Source organism: Parasteatoda tepidariorum, chromosome 6 (assembly GCF_982258835.1).
Source record: "Parasteatoda tepidariorum strain Cologne lab strain chromosome 6, Ptep-v5.0, whole genome shotgun sequence".
Taxonomy (NCBI): Eukaryota; Metazoa; Arthropoda; class Arachnida; order Araneae; family Theridiidae; genus Parasteatoda; species Parasteatoda tepidariorum.
In genome coordinates, this window is record NC_141760.1 from 13,863,157 (window position 1) to 13,889,782 (window position 26,626).

The window sequence follows — 26,626 nt, forward strand, 5'->3', positions numbered from 1 at the left end:
GTTACATTTTGTTTTGCTGCTCAAAAAGTATAAGGCTTAGAAAAGTGAAAGTCTTAGAACTACGAATGTTTTTTTAAAAAAATTATAAAGGAGTAGGATAAAATAAAAATAAAATTCGGTAATTAGTTCCAGAGTTATTATCTGTTAAATTTGTTGCAAAAAATACTATGTGGGATAATCTTCTGCCCAGTGAATGTTTATATTTATAAAGTTATTACAAAATTTATTTTTTCTTTCTTTTTTTCAATGTTCCAATATTGAAATTTTAAATACTTTTTTTTACGAATATTTTTTTTTACGATCACAAGAATTCAAAATATATAGACTGGGAGTAGATAATTTCGAAACACCCCATATACAAAAAGAAAAACGATTTATAAACCAGTACCTTCAATACAAATCCTGTAGTATTTAACATTCCCACAGTATTTACTAAGAAAGAAACGCTTTTTTTTTCTAGTATAAAATTCTAATGAACTATGGAAACCAAAAAATTCCTCAGTGGTTTGCAGCAGACATTTTAAAGAAAGTGATTTCAAGCTTGGTTTAAAATACAAGTGTTTGCAATCCACGGCAATACCATCAGTTTTTCCAGAATTTCCACAGCATAAGCAAAAGCAACCAAGTTAACGCAGGAAACTGGTTTATAATGTTGACAATAATTCTCCACAGGCAGAAAGCCCAGCTCTGCAACTTAACTCTCTGATGACTGTTGGCTCTACTTGTCAAAAAGGTTGTGACGTAACGAGGTCCATAATTATAAACTATAGAAGAAAACGCATACAACTTCAAAAAAAATATAGAAAAGTTCTGAAGTCTTCTATGGAAAAAGAGAGTGTAATAGGAAGCCTGAAAAAAGAAAACGAAGATTTAAAGAAGAAATTGATAAAATATAGCGTTTTAGAATTAGAGGAAACTCAAACTCGAAAAAGCGAATTTCTGCTAGAGCAGCTAAAATGTTTCAAACCACGCTGGATTGAGAAAACCATCAGATTTTCAATCTTGTTGCACAGCAGATCGCCAAGCGCATATAGATTTATCAGAAGTGAGGAGTTTCTTTCTTTGCCCTCAAAATCTACATTCAAAAGATTTATTGGTGCTACTACTGGCAACACCATCTCCAGTTTGATTAAGCAGCTCCTGATAATGGAAGCAAACCAGTTAACGAGAGAAGAACAGTTTTTCGGATCCATTATTGTAGATGAAATGAGCATCAAGCCATCTGCAACTTACAACAAGCAAGCAGACGAACTTTTTGGACTCACAACAACTGAAAGTTCAAAGATCTCAGAACTAGGAATGGAGAAGAAGCTGGCCAATTCGTCACTTTGCTTCATATTTACTGGGCTTTCAACCCACTTCAGGCTTCCTATTGCTTATTACTTTACAAGAGGTCTGACAGGTGAAGAGCTAGCCACCCTAATGACAGAAGCTCTTCGAAGCCTTGAAGAGATAGGTTTCAGGGTGATTAGAACATCTGCAGACAATCACAAAATGAATGTCAAGGCCTTTTCCATTCTTGCTGGTGGACAACTTATTCCTGTGATTGTTCACCCTTTGGACCCAGCAAGATCCTTATTTCTGTCATTTGATCCTTGCCATATCCTTAAGAACTTAAGAAATCAATTATTTTCCAGACCCCTACATTTTCAAGGCCCAATTAACGTTATTTTCATTAGAACTCTGTATAATTTGCAAAAGAGTAATGTCATTAAACTTGTGAAAAACTTAACACGGAAACACGTATATCCTTCAAACTTCGAAAAAATGAATGTCTCTAGAGCTGTAAAAATATTTAGTCTGGACACAATAGCTGCATTGAAATTTCTTAAGCAAAATTCTAAAAGATTAAATCAGCCACTATTTCTAAATTCAACTGACACAATAGAATTTTTAGAAATGATCAATAAATGGTTTACAATTCTTAACGTTAAAAATACTCATCAGTACATAACATCAAGAAATCCAGATACAATGCATTTTTTTTCCATAGATGACGAAAGACTAACTTGGTTGGAAGAAGACTTCCTAAACTATTTTCAAGAGTGGTCTGAATTAGCTGATTCTACTTCTTTTTTAAGTAAGGAGACATACGAAGCTCTGAAATTTACAACTGAATCTACCGTAAAGTGCATAAAATATTTGCTGGAGTCAGGGTTTCAGTATGTCCTTACTCGAAAAATGACATCCGATGAAGTGGAGTTATTTTTTTCAGCCTTAAGGCAAATGTCAGGATCAAATGATGTGACTAATGCAAATAACTGCATTCAAAATATTCAAAAAATTTTAGTTACTGGTATTGTGTCAGCAGCTTCGAAAGGCAATGTAGAGTCAACATCAAGCGAATGGCTGGCTGATTCTGAAGTTGTACAGATTGAAGCAACAGATGGTAAGAAAATAAGTGTCTTTTTTTATATCCTTAGCTTTTTTCTTTAAATGAACTCATTATCAATGACTGCACAATTATCCGATCCAATAGATTGTCCTAGTATTTTTTTTTTATATCAAAACCATACTTAAATTTTTTTAATTATTTTCTTCTTAAAATTTAAAAAAAAAATCATTTTCTAAGTTTTTTTTAAACCCCATTAAAGTCAACATGTAATAAAAACAACAAATTAATCACAGATATGTTACTAAAGGTTTTTTTTGTTTAAGATTTGTCCGACAATATAAAATAAACATATCAAAATATGTAAAACAAATGTAAGTTATTTGTTATTACACTCAAAGAAAAGTAGTTAAACATTTAACTCTCCTGTCTGAACATTTTCATTAATATATATATATATATATATATATATATATATATATATATATATATATATATATATATATATATATATATATATATATATATATATATATATATATATATTGCAGATTGAGGATTATATGAAGTTGAATACTATGCTTGTTAATAATAAGTTTATTTATCATTTTTATTGTTACTAGCTTGCTGTTCATCTAGTCTGACGAACGAGACAAATAATCTGACTAGACCGATGTCGCTGGAAGTTAACCAAATGGACATTGTTTCAGGTATGTTACTAATTTTTTTCGTTTTTAAGATGTGTACTTAGAAATAAGGGGCAATCGAAAATAACCACATCAAATTATATAGAAATAGTATTAGCTATTTGTTATTTCTCATACAAAAATGTTGTAACACATTTAAAGTTTTCTCACGTTTGTACGTTTGGCTTGAATCAATTCTTCACTTTCTGCCGTTATTTTTTTTTCTTTTTGTAATTAGATTTATTTAAATAATTCAGAAATTAATATGAGATTTTAAGCTTATTAAGCTCCCCCTTTTAAACTAAAATCGTCTTTCAAAATTAGTTCTTTTTGAAGTCCTTTTTATTTCTTTGAATAAGATTTGTTGTTGTTGTTAATTTACGTCGCACTAGAGCTGCACAATGGGCTATTGGCGACGGTCTGGGAAACAACCCGGAGGATGATCCGAAGACATGCCATCACAATTTTGATTCTCTGTAGAGGGGATGGCACCCCCGCTTCGTTAGCCCGACGACCTGCGCGCGAAGTCGAGCACTTTATGGTAGCACAGTTTAACGAGGACCAATACCTCTCACCCTCGGTCCCTACGCAGACTGATCCAAGCGGTCACCCACCAGCACACTGACCAAAGCCAGTGATGCTTGACTTCGGTGATCTGCTGGGAACCGTGTCTTAACGATCAGTCCACTGCGGGACTCTTTGAATAAGAATAAAATCTTTTTGACCATAAAAACTACTTTGAAATACTAATTAAATGCTAACCTTAAAAGATATCTTAATTCAATACTAATTTAAATGACGATGTCCTTTTTTTTTTTTTTTTAATCTAAATTTTTAGCAAACTCTTCACGAAGCTTGCCTGGACTAAGTGATGAACTGAAGTTCCTGGAGTATGCTCCTTCCGGTATGCCCACAGTGTCTATAGAATCTGCATCAGTCGCATATATTGCTGGCTACGTCGTATATGCAGCAGAAAAAGATATTGAATGCTTGTACTGCATAGAGTCAATCTCAACACAAGCCTGCCCTTCTCCTCTAATGGGTTTAATTCACAACAGTGACAGAGGTGGGAAAAAATATCCAAAACCATCTTTTGTAATGGTTTTATTAAAGGTGGCAAAATTTCTGAAGCAAATTTTAATACATTGTGAAAGAAAACCCAAGCTTTCCAATTACTTGTGCGAAATAGTACTTCCACATTTATCAAAAAATCTTATCTTCAAATGCAGAGAACCTACTCATGCCGACAAACTTTGCAAACTTGCTCTGCAAAAATTTTTAACACCTTTCCTTAATAATTATGCTAAAGATTATAACGAAAAATATTTGGAAGCACATCGATTAAATATTAAAAAAAAGCTCATTACTAAAAAAATTTTGAAAATTGGACAGTGAAGTCCTTATTCAATTGATATAATATTACTTATTCAATTTAGCAATAATTATTCAGTTCTTATTTTATAAAATTCATGTATCAATTATATTTAAGGCTTTGCTTTATTGTGTAAAACAGATTTGATTATGTGCAAATGTTACTTGGGTAAATCATGTTGAAGAGTAACTTTATCTACTGTTATAGCTGTATATATTCTTGTACATAAATTGTTGCTTTTGCTGTGGGAAATTCGGGAAATTAGAAATAGCTGGATCAATTTTCATAACATTCATGTAATGATTAACAGCTCATTTGCTTCCTTGTTTCTATTTTGTAAAATTTATATTTCAATTATATTTAAAGCTTTGTTTCATTGTGTAAAACGGATCTGATTTTGTGTAAATGTTTCTTGGGTTAAACATGTTGCAGAGTAGATTTATCTACTGTTACAGCTGTATATATTCTTGTACATAAATTGTTGCTTTTGCTGTGGGAAATTCGGGAAATTAGAAATATCTGGATCAATTTTCATAACATTCATGTAATGATTAACAGCTCATTTGCTTCCTTGTTTCTATTTTGTAAAATTCATGTATCAATTATATTTAAAGATTTGTTTCATTGTGTAAAACGAATTTGATTACGAGTAAATGTTACTTGGGTTAATCATGTTGAAGAGTAACTTTATCTACTGTTATAGCTGTATATATTCTTGTACATAAATTGTTGCTTTTGCTGTGGGAAATTCGGGAAATTAGAAATATCTGGATCAATTTTCATAACATTCATGTAATGATTAACAGCTCATTTGCTTCCTTGTTTCTATTTTGTAAAATTCATGTATCAATTATATTTAAAGATTTGTTTCATTGTGTAAAACGAATTTGATTACGAGTAAATGTTACTTGGGTTAATCATGTTGAAGAGTAACTTTATCTACTGTTATAGCTGTATATATTCTTGTACATAAATTATTGCTTTTGCCGTGGAACTTTCGGGAAATTAAAAATATCTGGATCAGTGTTCATAACATTCATGTAATGATTAACAGCTCATTTGCTTCCTTGTTTCTATTTTGTAAAATTTATATTTCAATTATATTTAAAGCTTTGTTTCATTGTGTAAAACGAATTTGATTACGAGTAAATGTTACTTGGGTTAATCATGTTGAAGAGTAACTTTATCAACTGTTATAGCTGTATATATTCTTGTACATAAATTGTTGCTTTTGCTGTGGGAAATTCGGGAAATTAGAAATATTTGGATCAATTTTCATAACATTCATGCAATGATTAACAGCTCATTTGCTTCCTTGTTTCTATTTTGTAAAATTCATGTATCAATTATATTTAAAGATTTGTTTCATTGTGTAAAACGAATTTGATTACGAGTAAATGTTACTTGGGTTAATCATGTTGAAGAGTAACTTTATCTACTGTTATAGCTGTATATATTCTTGTACATAAATTATTGCTTTTGCTGTGGAACTTTCGGGAAATTAAAAATATCTGGATCAGTGTTCATAACATTCATGTAATGATTAACAGCTCATTTGCTTCCTTGTTTCTATTTTGTAAAATTTATATTTCAATTATATTTAAAGCTTTGTTTCATTGTGTAAAACGAATTTGATTACGAGTAAATGTTACTTGGGTTAATCATGTTGAAGAGTAACTTTATCTACTGTTATAGCTGTATATATTCTTGTACATAAATTATTGCTTTTGCCGTGGAACTTTCGGGAAATTAAAAATATCTGGATCAGTGTTGATAACATTCATGTAATGACTAACAGCTCATTTGCTTCCTTGTTTCTATTTTGTAAAATTTATATTTCAATTATATTTAAAGCTTTGTTTCATTGTGTAAAACGAATTTGATTACGAGTAAATGTTACTTGGGTTAATCATGTTGAAGAGTAACTTTATCTACTGTTATAGCTGTATATATTCTTGTACATAAATTGTTGCTTTTGCTGTGGGAAATTCGGGAAATTAGAAATATCTGGGTCAATTTTCATAACATTCATGCAATGATTAACAGCTCATTTGCTTCCTTGTTTCTATTTTGTAAAATTCATGTATCAATTATATTTAAAGATTTGTTTCATTGTGTAAAACGAATTTGATTACGAGTAAATGTTACTTGGGTTAATCATGTTGAAGAGTAACTTTATCTACTGTTATAGCTGTATATATTCTTGTACATAAATTATTGCTTTTGCCGTGGAACTTTCGGGAAATTAAAAATATCTGGATCAGTGTTCATAACATTCATGTAATGATTAACAGCTCATTTGCTTCCTTGTTTCTATTTTGTAAAATTTATATTTCAATTATATTTAAAGCTTTGTTTCATTGTGTAAAACGAATTTGATTACGAGTAAATGTTACTTGGGTTAATCATGTTGAAGAGTAACTTTATCTACTGTTATAGCTGTATATATTCTTGTACATAAATTGTTGCTTTTGCTGTGGGAAATTCGGGAAATTAGAAATATCTGGATCAATTTTCATAACATTCATGCAATGATTAACAGCTCATTTGCTTCCTTGTTTCTATTTTGTAAAATTCATGTATCAATTATATTTAAAGATTTGTTTCATTGTGTAAAACGAATTTGATTACGAGTAAATGTTACTTGGGTTAATCATGTTGAAGAGTAACTTTATCTACTGTTATAGCTGTATATATTCTTGTACATAAATTATTGCTTTTGCTGTGGAACTTTCGGGAAATTAAAAATATCTGGATCAGTGTTCATAACATTCATGTAATGATTAACAGCTCATTTGCTTCCTTGTTTCTATTTTGTAAAATTTATATTTCAATTAGCTTTGTTTTATTCTGTAAAACGGATCTGATTTTGTGTAAATGTTTCTTGGGTTAAACATGTTGCAGAGTAGATTTATCTACTGCTATAGTTATATATATTCTTGTACATAAATTATTGCTTTTGCTGTGGAAAATTCGGGAAATTAGAAATATCTGGATCAGTGTTCATAACATTCATGTAATGATTAACAGCTCATTTGCTTCCTTGTTTATATTTTGTTTTAATTAAAATGTAAAATTTATATTTTTACTATCATTCATGTATCAATTATATTTAAGGCTTTGTTTTATTGTGTAAAACGAATTTGATTACGTGTAAATATTATTTGGGTTAATCATGTTGAAGAGTAACTTTATCTACTGTTATAGCTGTATATACTCTTGTACATAAATTATTGCTTTTGCTGTGGGAAATTCGTGAAATTCAGATGTATGGACCAGTTTTCATAGCACTCATGTAATAATTAACTGCTCATTTGCTTCCTTGTTCATATTTTGTGAAATTTATGTTTTAATTATATAAAACGGATCTGATTATGCGTAAATATTTCTTGGGTTAATCATGTTGAAGAGTAGGAATATATACTGCTATAGCTGCTCTTGTACATAATTTATTACTTTTGCTGTGGAAAATTCATAAAATTAGAAATATCTGGATTATTTCATATTATTCATGCGATGATTAATTGCTCATTTGCTTCCTTGTTTATATTTTGAAAAATTTGTAATTCAATTCTATCTAACGCTTTGTTTTATTCTGTAAAACTGATGTGATTAAGTGTAAATGTTTCTTGTGTTAATCATGTTGATAATATTGTTATGTAATATTGTTAGTTATTCACTGCACTAACAGTACAGGAGAAAATTGGATAACAAAACGACAATGCAAAAACTGGAATATAGTCATCATTCAGCACTTTTTTTAACTACTAATCATTTTTTTAATGCGTCTTAATATATCTTTAGCATAAAATATGGTAAATTAAGAAGCATGAAAATTTAGAATTGTTTCTGGATTGATTCTTGCCAATGGAGAAGTTTATATAAACGGGACAATGTCTGGCGAGAAATGAATGCTTTTGTATGAAATTCGAATTGACTATGGTTTAATAAAAGATTAAATGTCTATGGATTTTATAACGTGTAAAAGAATAGTGCTGGAAATATTTACATATTAATATTCTGGAAATATTAATATTCAAGAAATATGGGAGATCAAGATGTATAAATAATACGGATAATACGGATTACACTCAGTGTGATCTCGGCAAAAAATTTTATGCTGTAATGCATGCAGTAACTACCGTTTAAATGTAAGTACCCATTCAGTGAAAATTTCTTATCATACAAGTAATCAATAGATCCATCTAAGAAAAGATCGGGGAGTTGAAAATAAACAGAAACGAAACAATGGATTGTCGAAAGTTATTATACAATCTATTAGTTATTATACAATCTATTAGTTATTAGTAATAAAAAAACCAGTGAAAATTTGTGCCATATATAACTTGTAACTTATATTATTTGTGAAAAAGATGAAAAGTCAATAATTTCTAAAAGCTATAGTCAAGATTATTTCTGTCTGGATCAATGTAAGAAAAACTAAATTCGTCAAAACTTTTATGAAACAGAATACATAATTACTTCAATTTATGCATGTTTCATTCATACATGCTTAACCGCTGCTCATACAAGTGAAGACATCTGATTAATAATTACGAAATGTGAAGAAAAAAAGGAAAAAATAGACATGATTTAAAACACGGAGCTTCAGAAAATTATAATCAATCCCTAGCATAAGATAAGAAGAACTAATAGTTATACGAAGTTAAGTTTGGATAGCTCTTACCTAAGAGAAAATGATCTAACGGACGAGATTGAATGATTTTGCACCTTGTGTAAAACAGTCAAAGCATTTCAAATTTTTGAGTTTGTCAGAGCACTGAGTTGAATATATTCAAATATATGAATATATCAGAATATGTTCAAAATGTTAAAAAAACAGACATGGAGAATTGAAGATGGCTTAGGAGCAAGTGAAAACATATATATTATTTATAAAGTTAGATTCCAGACATAATTTGAGTCATAAATAATTTGATTCACATTATCTCTGAGTCTCTAACATGTTACTTATCACTTCAAAACTATGCAGGTGAAAAAGATGAGAAGTTACCGTTTGTATCTTGGTTTTTAAAATCCAAGGTTTGTATAATGCTTTAACGCACAAAACAAATTATGTCTGTTCATGTGATCAGAAGATTATAACATACGAAATTTTTGTACTTGCATGACAATTTTGATTGCGAGTAAAGCAACCGTTCCAACTTTCTAATCATTCACTTGCTCAAAATTTCAGTGCATAATAGCAGCCATCAGAAAGATCCATCTAATGATAGAACAACGCAAGTAGAGTAGTAGTAATATTTCCTTTACGTCACACTAGAGCTGCAAAATGAGCTATTGGCGACGGTCAGGGATACATCCCTGAGGATGATCCGAAGACATGCCATCACAATTTTGATCATCTGCAGAGCGAATGGCACCCCGTCTTCGGTAGCCCGACGACCTGCACGCGAAGTCGAGAACTTTACGGTAGAACAGTTTAACGAGGACCCCTCGGTCCCTACGCAGACTGATACAACGCAAGTAGAGACAAGAGAAGTGAATACTGAAGATGGTCTACCAGCCTGTGAGAACTTTTAAATTATTTATAATGCATTTATTACACTTAAGTCTGCAGAAAAAAATATTTAACTTTCTATAAATCTGAGTAAAATTTTTGCCTGTGAAAAGTAAAACGCAAAACTCCCTCCTACTGCATATAAAGTCTTATGATTTCGAGAACATTGATTAATTTACACACATCGGCAGTATGATTTCTAATATTGAGTATTGAACTTGCGAATGGCAGTAATAATGATGATGCGAATGGCTGTAATATTTGTTTAATAGGTCTTTTTTGCATATGTACAGGATTCCAAGTAAGTGGGAAAGACCTCATACAAGATTGATAATCGTGCAGATACAGGCCCTAAAGCATTAAAAATCAATCGCTGGTGGATCATGGCATCTGATGGGGTCCATTGGAGGAAACTGAGGCCGCCTTGACCTGTAGGGGGCTGTAGTGCATATGAAGAAGAAGATTTTGAGTGCTAATTTTCAGATGCAATTTGAGCGTTAATAACGTCAAAACTGTATTCCAGCAGCTAAAGAAAAGAAGAAAGCTTCATGTCTCCATTCCTAGAAAGCTTCAAATGGTGACTCAGATTATATCTTTTCAAGTGGCAAATATAACAGAAAAATTATGGACACTTTTATACTGCATAACGCATAAGCCCACCAATTCAACATTCCACTCAGTGAAATTATAGTGAAAATGAATTCCATACAAAGGATAACTGAAGAGTCCATTTCAGACAAACAATAACTTGAAACACAAATTCAAAGTGTTAAAGATAAAAATAAAAATAAAAATAAAAAAAGAATAAAATAAAGAAGACAAAAAAAAGTTGGAGATTCTTAGACGCACCCCCCCCCCATATTGCATTCTTCTAAAAGACACAGTGCAAAAGAAGATGAAGGCACATGCTTTTGAACAGTTAACGAATTGATCATCGTTAACACTCTTTCCTGATTCTAGGCACTACAGGATGACTAATATGAATATAAAAATTGATATTGAATTCTTCAAAATCAATTTTTAATTTTTGTAGATCTACTCTCAATCATCAAAGCCTTTCTAGCGTTCCAGTCGCAAGTTCGCTCTCAACAGCCAAAGTAAAGAACCATCCTCATTTTACGTTATTGAACTGTGCATATTTTACTTCATTGGGTTTGAAAAATTATGTCATTAAAAGCAATCATTTGCAAATTGTTTTAGGTATAAAAACATTTTCTTAAATTTTTTTTTAATTTATCATTACATGCATAATATGTTCATTCAACGAAAATTTATTCCGTTCAGTATTATGATATGTTAGTTTGACTCCGTATGTTAAAACGGGGATACAACGCGAATTATGAAATACGAGTGAAGTATTGTACATGTGAAATATTGTTATACTGACCAAGGTTCAAAGAAGATTTCAGAATTGATTCAAAATTAACAGTGAGAAGAAGGAAAAGTGATCAATCAATCTTGAATAAAAAAAAATAACAAGAAACAAGCATTAGAGATTTGTCAGAGAAACTAAAGCAGAAAAAATGAAATGATAAGATGAAATTAGTTGTAAACCTCAGCATACAGTCTTAAAATCTGTGATGAAATTACTAATTACCAACATAGAGGGAGGGAAATGAATAAGCAACATCATGAATATAAATAACATCAAGAATTATAAATAGCTATAGTATCTGAGAATTACGTTAAGTTAATAAAAAAAACTTGACCTTGAAATATAAACCCTATTACCGGTAATCGTGATTTCTCCATTTTGAATTAATTTTTACGAACAGAAATCGGGTCGGAGTACTATTCATTATGGTATGTATGATAGACAATCTGATTTTTTGTTTCAATTTTGCATGTATAGTCATCGATATTGATACAACTATTTTGCAGATAATTATTATTTTGCATTACAGATATATTGATTACCGATATTATATGTACAGTCCGCAAAAAAAAAAAAAAACGAATCACCCTGAATAACTTTCGTTCTAATGATCGGATTTTCACGAACTAAGTGTCAATCTTAATGGTTCCTAGGGGTGACCTCAAATATGCTAATTAATTAGTGCTAACTATTAATTAAGTTACGAAATCAGACACAAAAACGTACTTTCTCTGAATAAACATGCATTTTTTTTTACATATTTGGATTTCTTATCTTCAAAATATAGGGGGTAGCCGCAATCTGGGAAATGTGGTCCCCATAGTTTGGTCAGGAGAGCGATTCAAAGTTCGTACCCCTTAATGTTAATTTCGCTTTTTGCGTTTTCAGTAATATTTTTAAAACTAATAAAGCAATTCAAAGAAAATTGCACCCACTCATTTTCCCAAAGATAATTTCATGCAAAAAATAATTTTTAATAATTATTTATTATTTTTTATTATTTAATTGAAGTGAGGATGAAAAAATATTGAATTATAAGGCATGAATTTTTTTATACCATATTAATCTACATATTTTTCTATTGAAAAATCTGAAGTTTCAACTGTTTTTATTTATTAGAAGCTGAGAAAAATTAAAATGAATTATTTTTAAAAAAATAATTTGGCGACAATAAAGAAATAACTAATTGGGGTGATTAATATTAAAATGTGATAAACTTGGGAGGAACTTGACTTCGCGCGCGTAGCGTAAAATTTCATTCATATTTTTTTCGCTAATAATCGTTTGCTAATCTTTTTATTTTTATTTCTTTCACACTATAAAATACGATGTTTCTTTTTTAGTAATTTAATAATTATTTGCAATTTAGTAAAGAATTTTGAATAAAAAATACTTTATTCAACAAATGTCTAGTTTTAGAAAAGCGTGCTTCTGATGGAATACACCAGATTGTGCTTATTTAATGTGATTATTTTTTGTTTTTTTTTTATTTTGTTTTTCAATAACTGATACAATTTCAATAATATACATAAGTATGCATAGATTTGGAATAATATATTTATCAATTTCTTGAATATATATTTTATAAATATTAATAAAAATACGTAGTCAACATTTTTAAACATCTCTCACAACATCGCAAATTTCTCAACATCTTATAGGGTAAACTAAACAATGAAGGAACACTTAAGCTTAGCTTGCCACTAAAAAAAATTCATAAAAATTTTAAAATTTGCAATTTTAGCTAAATGGTGGTGTCGACATATTTGTTATTAAATGCAAATTATGTAAAAAAAAGTTAGATAACTTACATAATATTGTTTTAAGCTTTTGGTGGTTTAAATAATAAGTAGTAAGATGACCAAATGAAGGAACAGTTCTTACCAGTAAATAAACACTAAATTTTCCAGTGAATGAACACTTAATTTTGAGAATGTTTGATGCTCGTTAGGAATCCATAGGCCACACAAATGTCTAAAAACAAGATTTTTCTTGGAATTACGACATATAACCATAGTTAATGTGGAAAATATTACTTTTTTTTCAGTCATGGAATGGAAAGTAAAATATGTTTGAATACATAATTTTTAAAAAATGTTTTTCATTTTTTTCTCACAGTTTAATAGTCCGTTCAAAATTATGAATGTTTATCATTGTGTAATCCGATGATGTTTTTATTATTATTAGAATTCGATCATTTTTTTGTTTACTCTTTTCCCCATATTTTTTAAGCTTTTTTTAAATCTTTCTAAGTATTTTTTTTCCTCTTCGTCATGAGTAATTTATTTCTTTTTCTTTTGATTTAACCTTCCTCTTTTTTCCAAATTTTTGGCCAATGTAAATGTATCTTCGAAATTTCTTTTGATTTTCCAGTTCCATTTCCAGAATTCCTCACTGGATAATAAATGAGAAAAAGGAGTTTCGAAGTCTGAGTAAAACCCATCTTTCATTGACTTATATCTAGTAGTTACTTATGAAACCAATTTTTTTTGCAACTAACAATGCCTCAAGAGGACTTATCTCAAAATCAGTTTTCAAGACACTTTCATTATTAATGTTAGTTGTCTCAGCTTCAGAGCCAAAATTTGATTATACAATTGTTCTTTTTGAAATAAATTCTTCAATATTGAGAAAAGCACAGGCTATTGGATATTTGGGAGATTAATCTTTTCTGTCAATGTTCCTTTAAAAATTTGCAACATAACTTGTGAGATTTCCTTCTCAAGCTTCTGAAGAAATAGCGCATCGTTACTCTCGAAGCATGTGTTTTGTTGATAAGTTGTCTTGCTCATTAACTCCTGGTGTCTGCTTTGCATGCATTTGTTACAGTCAACGTTTTCTACATCGAATGGAAAAATATCGCATTTCATAAAAGCATTTTAACTTCATCAGTTGATGCCTCAATTCTTATTTAAAAATGGATGTAAAATTTATTAGACATATTATTTTACAATTCTTTTGTTTTCAAGATCTAACGAGAGATTTCCAAGAATTGGGTAGAAAACTAAACCAGAAAATTTGTTTTGAGGAACAAAACTTGCTTAGTTTCAAATTGATATGAGATTTATACCTATCCAGAAGAAGCAAAATATGGAATTTGATTGCATTTTTAATTAGCCATGGGTAGAAACATTTGCAATTTATTTGTAAAATGCTGCTGCTGTCATCGTTTCATTTCATGAATAGCTTTTTCCAATGAAATATGTAGCAGGGACTGATTCTTTAATATCTCAACAAATTCTTCTTTAAGGAAAAACTACCAATGGAGGTACTTTTTCTTTCCTATGTACTTTAGAATATAAATCCTTATAATTTTTAAGGCCGAAGATTTTTCCCGTTTAAGGGCAGTATTCAACTCTTGTTTCATTCGCATTGTAAATGCAATCATTTATAAAAGGATGCTAGGGCTACTTCCCTCCTAAGGATTCTTCTGAAGTTCTTAAAACCAGTATTTCGAATATTATTCTCCAAGGGAAGTTTTGCCTTTTGAAATTATCTTCGCATTGCACTGAGTTATCGGTGGATGTCGCCTTAAAAAAACTTCACCCATTTTTCATCTAAATAATTGTCTTTAAATAGATTTTTCATACCAGTTCCCGTTAGGACATTAAAGACGGCAATAAGATAATAATTTAGCTAATTATTGGCACAAAATCATGCAAAGAAATTTTCCATTCAAGCTTTTATTATTATATTTAGTTGTTATATTTAGTTAATAAAAATAGTTTATTAAGGTGTCTAAAGTATGATGTAATAACTAATCACTACATTTATAAAGATAAATAATAAATTAATTATTATTATAATTCTTTAAATAAATTTAGCAATTAAATTTGCATATTTAAATGAAATTGTTATAGAAACTATTCATACAACATTTAACTGAATTTTAGGAGTCCTCTATATCGCTGAACTACTAATTATCCATGTAAAATCATATTTCACACATACTATTCATTCACTGGGAAATCTATTCTCAGTGAAAGAACATGCCTGTTCCTTCACTGGTTAGAAGTTGTTGTTTTTTTATTTTTAACATAATTTTGATTTATAATATGACAAAAGGTACAAGAAAATTAAAATTTTTCTTTTATTTTCATTAACTTGAAAAAATCCCAGTAAAGGAACACTTGTTTATTCATTGGTTTTTCATCGTTCGGAAATCCAGTTAATAAACACCCCTAATCTCAGTACTTGCTTATGTTATGATGCTTAAAATAAATAAAACGTAACTTCAATGACCATATTTTGAATTCTTTTTTTCACAATGAGAAAAAAAAGCATTATTATATGCAATTAATTGTAGTTTAAACGGATAACAACAAACACTGACCTTATAATTTTGTCAAAGAAACAAGGCGTTGAACAGATACTAACAAATTCAAAACTTTTTCCTGAGAAGACTCAAAGACCAGGTAACTAAATGCATTGTTAGATGACTTCCTATTGTTAGGTAGTAAGCTACTGTTACCAATCAATCTAAATTAAAACGTTCAAAATCTTATTTCTAAGAAATATCTATGAAATGCTCCTTCATTTGTTGGTTTACCCTATATCAATCTAATCTTAAAAGAAATTTCCGGAAGTGTATCACAGAACTATTTTACCAACTATTTAATTGAATTTTAACACTTTAAAAATCTTATTCTTTACCATTTTACGTTTATTATTTCTTCATTAATATACTAATAAATTTTTTTTAGAACTTTAATTTAGATTTTCTTTAATTTAGGTTTCCTTTTTAAATTATAGTCAAGTTTTTTAAGAATTATTGTCTGCTAGCTAAGAATAAAACCTTCTTAAGAAATTAAAAACATTCAGCTGTTTAAAATTATTTAATGCAAAACAGCTGATTATTTACTTGGCATACTATTTTTTTTTTGTAAAAAGAATAAAAATTATTGATTGTCTTATTTTTTTTTTTGTTTCTTGTGACTTATCTAAAATAGTGTTGATATTTTATAAGTCACTATAAAGAGGATAAAGATACCGAACATAAAAAGCTGTGGAATACGTAGACGTAGCCAATTTTTTTAGAGTCTTAAAATATCTCAGTATCTTAAATGTCGTCCTACTATCTTAGTTGTGAAATTAAATTTTTAATTATCTGGCCACGTGTGATTCACTAATTATTTCATTATATCTCTTACTCTTTATGATACCAAGTCGATTTTTTTTTCTGATAATATACTAAACTATTTTGTTTAATTTTTTACTTTAGCATGATTTCCAAGATATTATTGTAGTATAATTTGTTATCAGGAAAATGCCTTATTTTGTTAAGCAGGAAATACTAAAAATTGAAATTTGTAAGGATTCCGAAGCTGTGCCAATTTTAGAGTCATCTGATTTTTAAAAAAAATGCTATAAAAAATACACAATTTCCGAACTTATTTTAATTAAAAAAAAATTTTAAAAAAACGTGGCAAGTAGGCTAACATACTTTTTACAGAAACTGTAAAAACTAATTTTTCCTATATTTCGTCAAAAGAGGATATGAAGGATATTACTCCAAGGGACCTACTCAATAATTTCGCTATTTCCAGAATGAAATCTGTTTGATCGAAACATATTATTCCTTGAAAATTAAAACGAGGGAAAAATTAACTTTTATTATTTATCGAAGCTTATTCCATTTATTTAATGATATTGGTATTAACGTTAAGGATAGCGTTGGAAGCTCCGTTTATTATTATACTATAAATGCATTAAATCATGTAGCTTGAATAATTTATTTTAAGTAAATTATTTAATAATTTTAAGCAAATAAGGGTGTAAAAATAAACTCGATCGAAATACTCCGAAAGTATACCCTGAAATATATGTAGAATAAACTTTGGAATCGATATATAAAAAATACCTTTTCAAACAACTTCGAGGAGGACGGAAACGCTAACTTGTTTAAAAAAGTTGTCTTTGTAACTATTTAATTTCGATTCCAAGTACTAGGGGACATTCCATTTTCACATTCGACTTTTGAAATTTCAATTGTAAACGGAATTTTTTTATGACCTTAAATTAAAATGTTAAGGCTTGCAGCAAAAAAAAAAAAAAAAAAAATTTTTTTACTACATTGATTTTTTGACAAAGTAGTGAATTATTATTTTTTCAATCTAAGAACCTGTGCCTATAACATATGTAAAACTTATTTTAATATCGAGTGAAATAATTTATTATGTTGTGTAACTAAATGGATAATCCCAAGAAACTGAATCGAAAATATAAAAACTTCATTGATTCAAAAAAATAACAGATGATAATAAAAATAGACATGTTCTGAGCGTCCAATAATAAAAGTGACAAGTTATCCAAGCCTGACAAGTCTTGAGAATGGGCGATTATATTTGAAATCTCGAAACATGTCGACTTTCACTTCCCTCTTCATATGTTTTGAAGCCAGTTGAGTTTTAATCGTCAATTATACTGTTTTACATTTGGGTCTTGATCATTATTTTGATAAGGAATTTACACTCGTTAAAGTAAACATATGCATTTTAATATTTTATCAGGATTCATGTGGTCTTTAAAAACGTAAGAACGTCAATATTGTAAAAGTTATATTTAACTTAAAAATAAACATTTTGACACCAGATATTTTGAGTTAATGAAATTAAATATTTTATCTTTTAAGTTTTTGTGCCCCCATTTCAGTATCTTAAGGATCTTACGAGCTCTGTTTAAAAAGAGAGCATCAGATATATATAAGAAAACAAAAAATAACCATAGTAGCAGTATTTGGTTATAAATGTAGCTTATCGTAATTGAAGAATATGCTGTGCGACATTTTATGGTGAATTTGCGAACGTATAAGTTTCAGAATGTATCGAAACATGAGGATGCTATTTGCTAATCATCTTTATCCAAAGAAGACGATGTAACCTAAATATCTAGTAGAATGAAGCGATTTTTCAAACAATGAATCCTACAATATGCAACATATTATTTCAATATCTTATTCTTAAACATAACATATTTCAATCTTTTTAAAATGCCACTAAACATTCAGCAATTCCTTGAGTTATAGAAAAAAGAAATATCGTAAATTATAGAAAACCTTGTGAATGTGCATTAGAACTATTATACAATATACATTTTATTTTTCAAGCACTTTTTTTTTCTTCAAACTTTCTTGCCTAGAAGACTCGATTAAAACTGTAGAAATGATTATCCCTAAAATTTTGTATATAGATATATTAAGTTATGTTCATTTGATTTTAGTATAAAATCCTCAAATAAATATAGTAAAAACAGTATAATCTAAATAATATCAGATAAAAAGTTCATGTATTTAAATTCTAAAAACTATCATAAATAATTTATAAATCGATTCAAATTTACTTTTCAAAGGAGATTAAAATAATTTTTTTTTTTGCTTTTCGGACAGAAATCCCCTAAAAAAATTGTTTATTGCCTAGAAACTTCGAGATATTTTCTATTAACAATAAATTAAACCTCTCCGAGCAATCACTGAACATTATTTCAATTTTTTTACTATCAGAGCCTGGTTGCGTAGCAACCTAGTAAAATTAAGCACTCTTCTTTTGAATTAGTCAATGGGTTATCTTAAAATATTTATTTGCGCAGGCGACTTTTTTTGGCGGTTTTCTGGACTATCGCCAAATATATAAACCTTTATTGTGACCCAATTTACCACCCAATTTTTTTAAAATTTTGTCTACCCCCCCCCCTAATTCAAGTGTCTGGATTCCAAATATGTAAAAAAAATTATATGTTTATTCAGAAAAAGTACGTTTTAGTGTCTGATTTCGTAACTTAATTAATAGTTAGCACTAATTAATTAACATATTTGAGGTCACCCCCAGGAACCATTAAGATTGACACTTAGTTCGTGAAAATCCGATCATTAGAACGAAAGTTATTCAGGGTGATTCGTTTTTTTTTTTTGCGGACTGTACTATATTTGTTTTTACATCTATATACTGTCTTTTTGAATGTATAAACTTGATAATGATAATTTTTTGTACTTGATAAAATTCTGTAACTGAAACTTGTCTCAATCTGTTGTTAGTTTTAATGAAAATCAATAAATGCCTTTTCTTTCGCAAAATTTCGATATCGTAATTTTTTATTTTATTTATATCGATTATTTTGATAAATCTTCATATTTATTACAGTGAGCAGCCTCATAAATCTGAATCTTGAAATATAAAAAAAAAAAACATAGAATTGTTTTATTTTGTTGTTTTTCAGGATTCTTCGAAATGATCTATTAGAGAAAAGAAAATTTAAACTAACTGTCACTTCAGCTTATTAGTTGAAAATGTTATAATTTATTTTTACAACAGAAACGATGATATTTTTTATGAACCAGCAAGACTGAAATGAAAGATTTAAATCAATTTTCCTATAATTTTACTTTTACGTTTAGAAAATTACACAGCTTATCAAAGATAGCTTTTAAGGATCTTCTTCGAAATAAGTTATTCCTTTGAAAGTTATTTATTTATCATGTCTTTTTTTAACGGCATTTACAAATAAAGTGCTTTTATTACCCACTTATAGCATTATTCTCTGTTATAATTATTATGGTTATTATAATTTTAACTTAAAGGCCTAAAATTAAAAATGACGTTCCTTCATTATATAAAGTAATCACAAGACATTACTTAATAATTTAATAGATACTATTTGATGAGAATATTAATACCGTTTAACAACAAAAAGTAATAAGTTATATTTTTTTTAAAAAATAGACTTCATATAAGACTATGCTCTCTCAAAATATGCAGTTTAATAAATTTATAATAAATAATTGTTTTAGATCAGTAAAAAAAAAACAAAACCGTATTATTGTAAATAATATTTTTGCGATAAGTTTTTAAAGTAACAATAATAAAGTAGAAGTCATGCAAGTAAAAATGTCGAATATGAGTTTGTGGATAAAGTTGCTATAGTATCCGAGTTAAAGTATTAGTGAAGTGAGTACGAAATGCGGGTTTCTCTTAAAGCATATTTATTGCATGAACACAAACATCAATATAACATAAACTAAATTAAACATTATGGGTCGTCCTGCGACCAAGCTAGCTAGTGAAAAAGTTGAAAAGGTAAGTGGCTGTTCTTCCTCTGAAGGACAGAATATATATCACTAGGATCACATGGTTGCTTTTACCTGAAGATCTTAAATCGCCAAGCTGGCGGTAAGACTGGTGAGAGTGGCGAGCACCGCACACTCCCCCCGCAGTGTATCACTTACTATACTTTTTTGGAAAACGCACAGTTCTTCCAAACCTATTTTTGGTCTCCCGCATTACAGGAGTACACGGTATTTCAAACTTTAGAGTCTTAGTTATTTCAGAAGGTTGTAATAATTCACTTTCAATGAAGGCAGGTTTCACACGATCTATGGAGATTGTCGACTTCCGACCTCTAATATCAACTTCAAAAGTTTTATCAGTTCTCTGAATCACTTTAAAAGGTCCATCGTAAGGGGCTTGCAAGGGTTTCTTCACAGCATCATTCCTAATGAAGACGTGACTACATTCTTTTAAGGCTGGATGCACAAACACTGACTTTGTAAAGTGGCTGGAAGCTGGAGATGGTCTGATAGTAGAGAAATGTTTCTTTAAATCCTCGACTAGTTGAATTGGGGACGAGTCCATTGTTGTTGAGTCAAAAAATTCTCCTGGAAGACGAAGTGTTATCCCGTACACGAGCTCTGCTGATGATGACTGTAGATCTTCCTTATATGCTGCTCGAAAACCCAACTGGATAGCTGGTAAGGCGTCTGACCAATGGTCTGTACTGTAGGCCTTGAGTGCAGCTTTCAAGGGTCGGTGCAATTGTTCTATCATCCCATTACTTTGAGGATGGTAAGGTGAGGATCGAACTCTTTTGATGCCCAGAAGTTGTGCTAGCGCTTTGAAGAGTCTACTTTCGAACTGGCGACCCTGGTCGGTCGTTATCACTGAAGGTGATCCAAAGCGGGCAATCCAGGTTTTAAAGAAAGCTTCCGCTACTGTCTCCGCTGTAATGTCAGGAATTGGAACAGCTTCCACCCATCTAGTGTATCTGTCGATCATTGTCAAGCAGTATGAAAATCCTTTAGATGGTGGTAATGGGCCAACGATATCAAGATGTATATGGTCAAAGCGTTTGGATTGAATCGTCGCCAGCTAGCTTTGTAATCCCATAATTCATACAGTATAATCCAAGGGTTCTTCGATGAAATTTGATTTTAGCATACTGCGAAGTCCAGGTCACCACTGAAGTGAGTACGAAATGCGGGTTTCTCTTAAAGCATATTTATTGCATGAACACAAACATCAATATAACATAAACTAAATTAAACATTATGGGTCGTCCTGCGACCAAGCTAGCTAGTGAAAAAGTTGAAAAGGTAAGTGGCTGTTCTTCCTCTGAAGGACAGAATATATATCACTAGGATCACAGGGTTGCTTTTACCTAAAGATCTTAAATCGCCAAGCTGGCGGTAAGACTGGTGAGAGTGGCGAGCACCGCATTAGAATAAGTTTAGTGATATAATCGGAAGCCAGATATGTATTAATATAATTTAAAATGTTGCGATCATTTAATCGATTAATTTTTAATTTTGATGTTACAATTTGCTTGTGATAAATAACAAATATCCCTGGTGTTTATTTTTTAAGATCGAATCATAATTCTAGTTTGGAGATATTTATACAATAGTAAATGTAGTAGACAAAAGTAATAATTAAAATGAAGTTAGTTTCCAGTGAAGGTGAATTTAGTTCATTCAAATTGCAAAATTCAAATTTTTAGATCTAAATTGAATTTACATAGCAAGCAACCATATTTGTTTAAACAATGGATTAAATGTCAACATATTTTTTTAAAGTGGCGGAATTTAATTAGCTTCAAAACGGTGTAACTATCCTTACAAAAATTGTAAAAAAAGAAAAAGAAAAATTTGTCTTTGTAATTGAAAGAAAAAAAAGTAATAAAAATAAAACTCTTAACATAAAAATTAAATTAAAAAAATTTTTTTAACAAACTTTATTTTATTTATAGAAAAATTTCAGATTTATTTTTTAATGAATAATTACTTTAAATGAATAATTAATTTAAATGAATTACTTTTATATGACTATGTAGTAAAATTTTATAAATTTAAATATTTGGGTTATTATTAAATCCCAAAATAATTAAATCAAAATAATAAACAATTCAAGATATAATTAGAAAAAGTGCATGTTAAATAAAATGATAAAACATTTGTGTAAATAAAGCCGCTTTAGAGTTAAAAAGAAATATTTCTAAAATTTTTCTAAGAAGCGAGAAAAAGAATACGAGAACGAGAAAAAGAAAAATAAGAGTTGTCGAGCGAGTTTCTTCAGATATCTTTTGGAAGGCACTCGCGGGTTGCAAGAGACTATTCGCGATCGCAACACTCGAATACGCCATCTGGTGAGAGACCGGTTTCATGCCTTTAGCCCTTCTCCCTTCCCTCTCCTCCTCTTTTCAGTTGTATAGGAATGTACTACGATATTTTCCCTTTTCTTAATATTTCTCCTTTTTACTTGATAAGAATATTTTCTAAAATTTCCATAATAGTTTTCTTTAGAACTATGTTTAATGTAGTTTTCAGTTCCATATAGTTTTTCAAGTTAAGAGATTTCAATCTATATGAAAATCAAGAGAGAAACTAACGTACTTCCTTCCTCTATGACTCTCCACACGCTAATGGGGAAAGCATGTGAAGTGTTGCCATAGGAAAAGAGTTCTGCTCTACGCCACCTGCAGCCCATTTCGATCGCCAATGGTCAGTCAATTAGTTTCGAGTTACTTAACACCCCACCAAAAAAGTAGGGGAGACAGTGAAACGGGTTTTCAATTTGACAGCTTTGAATTATTACCCTCGCGGAGGGAGACTGGAGGTGCACTATATTTTTGTTTCCACACTTAGGGCACGTTCCAATATTCGCACCGGTGTAACCGGTTACACTGGTTTGCCACACCGACCGTTCCAATATTAAAACCAGTTACACCAGTGCACTGCACCGATCGTTCCAATATTCAAACCAGTGTCACCAGTTACGCACGAAGTGCACCAGGTTTCTGGTCGGTTTGGTCAGTTCGCATGACGTCATTACCCTTATTTGCTTACAAACTTTATTATACTGCTGTTGAGATCGTCATAATTTTGCTGTATTTTTGAATGGATTTTAATATAAATTTGTTATAAAAACTTGTTTTATCATTTAAAATAAATTTTCTTGTATTAAGTTGAAGTATAATAATTATTATTGGAAATGTATTCTGTAGATGAATCGCCTTGATGCTGTTTATAGCAATGGATATCATTCATAAACGTTTTATTTCTGATATTAGTATGTTTTTGTTTTCAAGACTAAGAATTCATCTGAATTTTGATACGTGTGGTAATTAGATTTACTTGATAGATTCACATCGAAAGAATTTTGACTTGTGATTTTCAATAAACCTATCGTTTTGTAAATCAAACAACTATCCAAAGCATTGTTAAATTTGTAATAGCGATAGAACTTTAAAATCAGTAAAAGATTTATCGCTTCATATGCATTCATAAACATTTTTGTCCAATGTATATTGTTTTTAAAATAAACAAATCCAATCAATATTTGATTGTTAAATACTTTTCTTTTGTGTCATAAATTTTTCTTATATCCTTTCTATATTCCATATCAGACCTGGAACGATGAATATTATCCTAGCTTAATAACAAATTATGCTTTTAGTTTTTACTATATTATACATCATATGAGTTTCATTAAAGGGACTGACCTAAGTTGTTAAACTAGGCCTTCAATGTATTATGCTTAGAATTTGTGTTGTATGTATTTCTTTTTATAATATTAAATCATTTCTGATAACCACAACATAGTAGTGATGATAGGGAAATCTATCCTGATCTGTACCTCCTTCAGCACACGTGTAAATCAATGTCTTAGATTAATAACAGATGATATTATATAAAAGTTTAGTTTTTGTAGAAGGATCTTAAATAGAGCCCAACGACTAAGGTCGTTCATTGGCCTGTGTTATTAGAACTAGACTTTTAATGCCAAAGATTTTTAGCATTTATATTTCTTTCATAATTGTTAACTAAAATAAATTCTGAAAATCACAATATAATAAACATTCTAGTATTATATTATGACATGATAATTTTGAAAAATATGAAGATTTTATATGTTATTGGTAAATTTTTAATTTAAGCCTTGATTCTGTTTAAAATTTTAAAAAAATCGACTTCTGCTTACATTTCTTATTAGTTCATTACTTTTTGTTTCAAGATTTCTATTTCTTAATGATAATTATTTTTTAATTCAAGGTATTTATTACGTGATTATTGATCTATATGTAATATAAATATTTATTTTTTATAACACTAACTTGAAAATTTCTGAAACACTTATTTATAATTGTTGTTTTGTGTACTTTTTTTTTAATTATACTACTAAATCTAACTTTTGGTAAATTTTTTTAAAAAATGACTGAAATAAGTGAATTATTGACTAGCTTGTGTCATCTTAAACTTTCGGGTTAATATATAAACTTATTTTAAAAGTTTGATTTAAAACATTTTTGACAAATACAACTTAATAGTTATGACAGAGAGATTTAACTTTATGTGAAACATCTTTGTATGCACCATTATTTCACACTAATTGAAACAACAGTTAAGTTTATCTGAAACGATTTTAAACTTGATGGCAAAGGTTGCTGTCACTATGTGTAATTATATTACTACAAATTTAAATATTTCTGTCCAACATAGAGAATTTTTTATTACAACAATATCTGCAGATTACAATATTAGTGAATTTCTTATTTTTGAATGTAAACAAATAAAAACGCTTTAAACTTTATCATTAGTTCATTTCTTGTTTTGTTGCAACATTTTTGTTTCTTAATTTTTTTAAATAATTTAAACTTAAATTAATTTAAATTAACTTAATTTTTTTAAATAGTTTTACATGTATATTTTACAATAAAATGATATTGTTGTGTTAAAAATTTTTTTTTACTTAAATACTATAATTGTATAGTTGTGATGGAATACTAAAGCTCCCACTTGTAGCAAAATTATAATAATATCTTTCTCTCTTTTTAACACAAACTCATTTCAGGTAAGTATGTTATCTATTTATAAATATTTCTCCCATGTGGCACCATGGTATTTCTCTATATATTAGCAACACTGTTTAGTGTTTCAAAGTAAATTTTAAACAGCATAAGTGCTTCACAGTAGAATTCAAGAAAAGTGGCTTGACAACTATTTTCTTTCTATTGCTAATACTATTAATGCTAAAATAGAATTTCAAATAACTGGTAAAATAAAAAAAAAATTTTAAAAAAAGAATTCAACAAGTAGCTTTTCATACAGAAATGTTAACTATATAAAAACTTGCAGCACCTCCACATACCAGGCAGTGAATGCTCAGACTTTAAACCGAATGGCCCTTTTTTCTCTCCTCGTAATCAATCAAATTTGTTTGTCCATGTGCTATTTGTAAATTAATAAAAATATTTGGCACTAAGCTTTACAGTTAGTTATGCATTAAGTATTTATTTAGAGTCATCTTGTAATTTTATAGAAATAAAGACCATAAATAAAATATGGTTTTATAATATGAAATTAAGTTTGATAAAGTTTAATAATTTTTCATGATACCTTGGAGCATGGCCTAAAATTAATTTATTCACTTAAACCCGCTTTTCAGTTAAGTATTTTTTATTAATTGTGTGTGGGTAATTTTGAAAACCAGAATTTTCAGAAAATCGTTATCTTGTGAATGGGAAAATTGAAGTGAAATATATAAATACTATATATTTTGGTTTTATTATCCAGTATTAGGAGGGATTTCTTTTACCATACAATAATCTAATTTTTTCCTCTGTGTTAACTATTTTGTTAAAATTGTGATCAAAGTACTTTCAACTGGGGCAACAGCTAAAAGGTGAAAAAAATTTGGTTAATATATTTTTTAAAACTGATTATGCTGTTAGGATTGGAGGTGGGTTTGAAGTATTAAAATATTTAAATACTGATGTGCTCTGCATTCGACTTGATTACCGTTAAAGTTTATAGATTGTACAAGATAATTTTGAAAGGTGACATAACTTCTCGCCAAAGGTGGCTAGTATAAAAAATATCTTACAGTATGTTCACTAATAAAAATTACCTAACTTCTTTTATATATATATATATATATATATATATATATATATATATATATATATATATATATATATATATAAATGCTTAAACTGCAGCTAAGAAAAAAATCTCACAACTGGATTTTGATCTTTTTAGTCTTATCTAACACATGGTTATTTTCAATTTCTGTTAGAG

The 26,626-nt window shown here is 29.3% G+C and overlaps 2 protein-coding genes across 2 annotated transcripts in view; both read left to right on the forward strand.

The window, feature by feature from the left end:
• The window catches only part of LOC122273883 (uncharacterized), an 87,071-nt gene that overhangs the window by 14,267 nt on the left and 46,178 nt on the right, over positions 1–26,626 (forward strand). The window lies entirely within an intron of this gene.
• On the forward strand, positions 35–11,132 carry LOC107441009 (transposable element P transposase). Its single transcript, XM_087165444.1, has 3 exons — positions 35–2,389; positions 2,956–3,042; positions 3,857–11,132. The coding sequence occupies exons 1-3, from the start codon at positions 706–708 to the stop codon at positions 4,411–4,413; spliced, it is 2,328 nt and encodes a 775-aa protein (XP_087021570.1). The 5' UTR covers positions 35–705; the 3' UTR covers positions 4,414–11,132.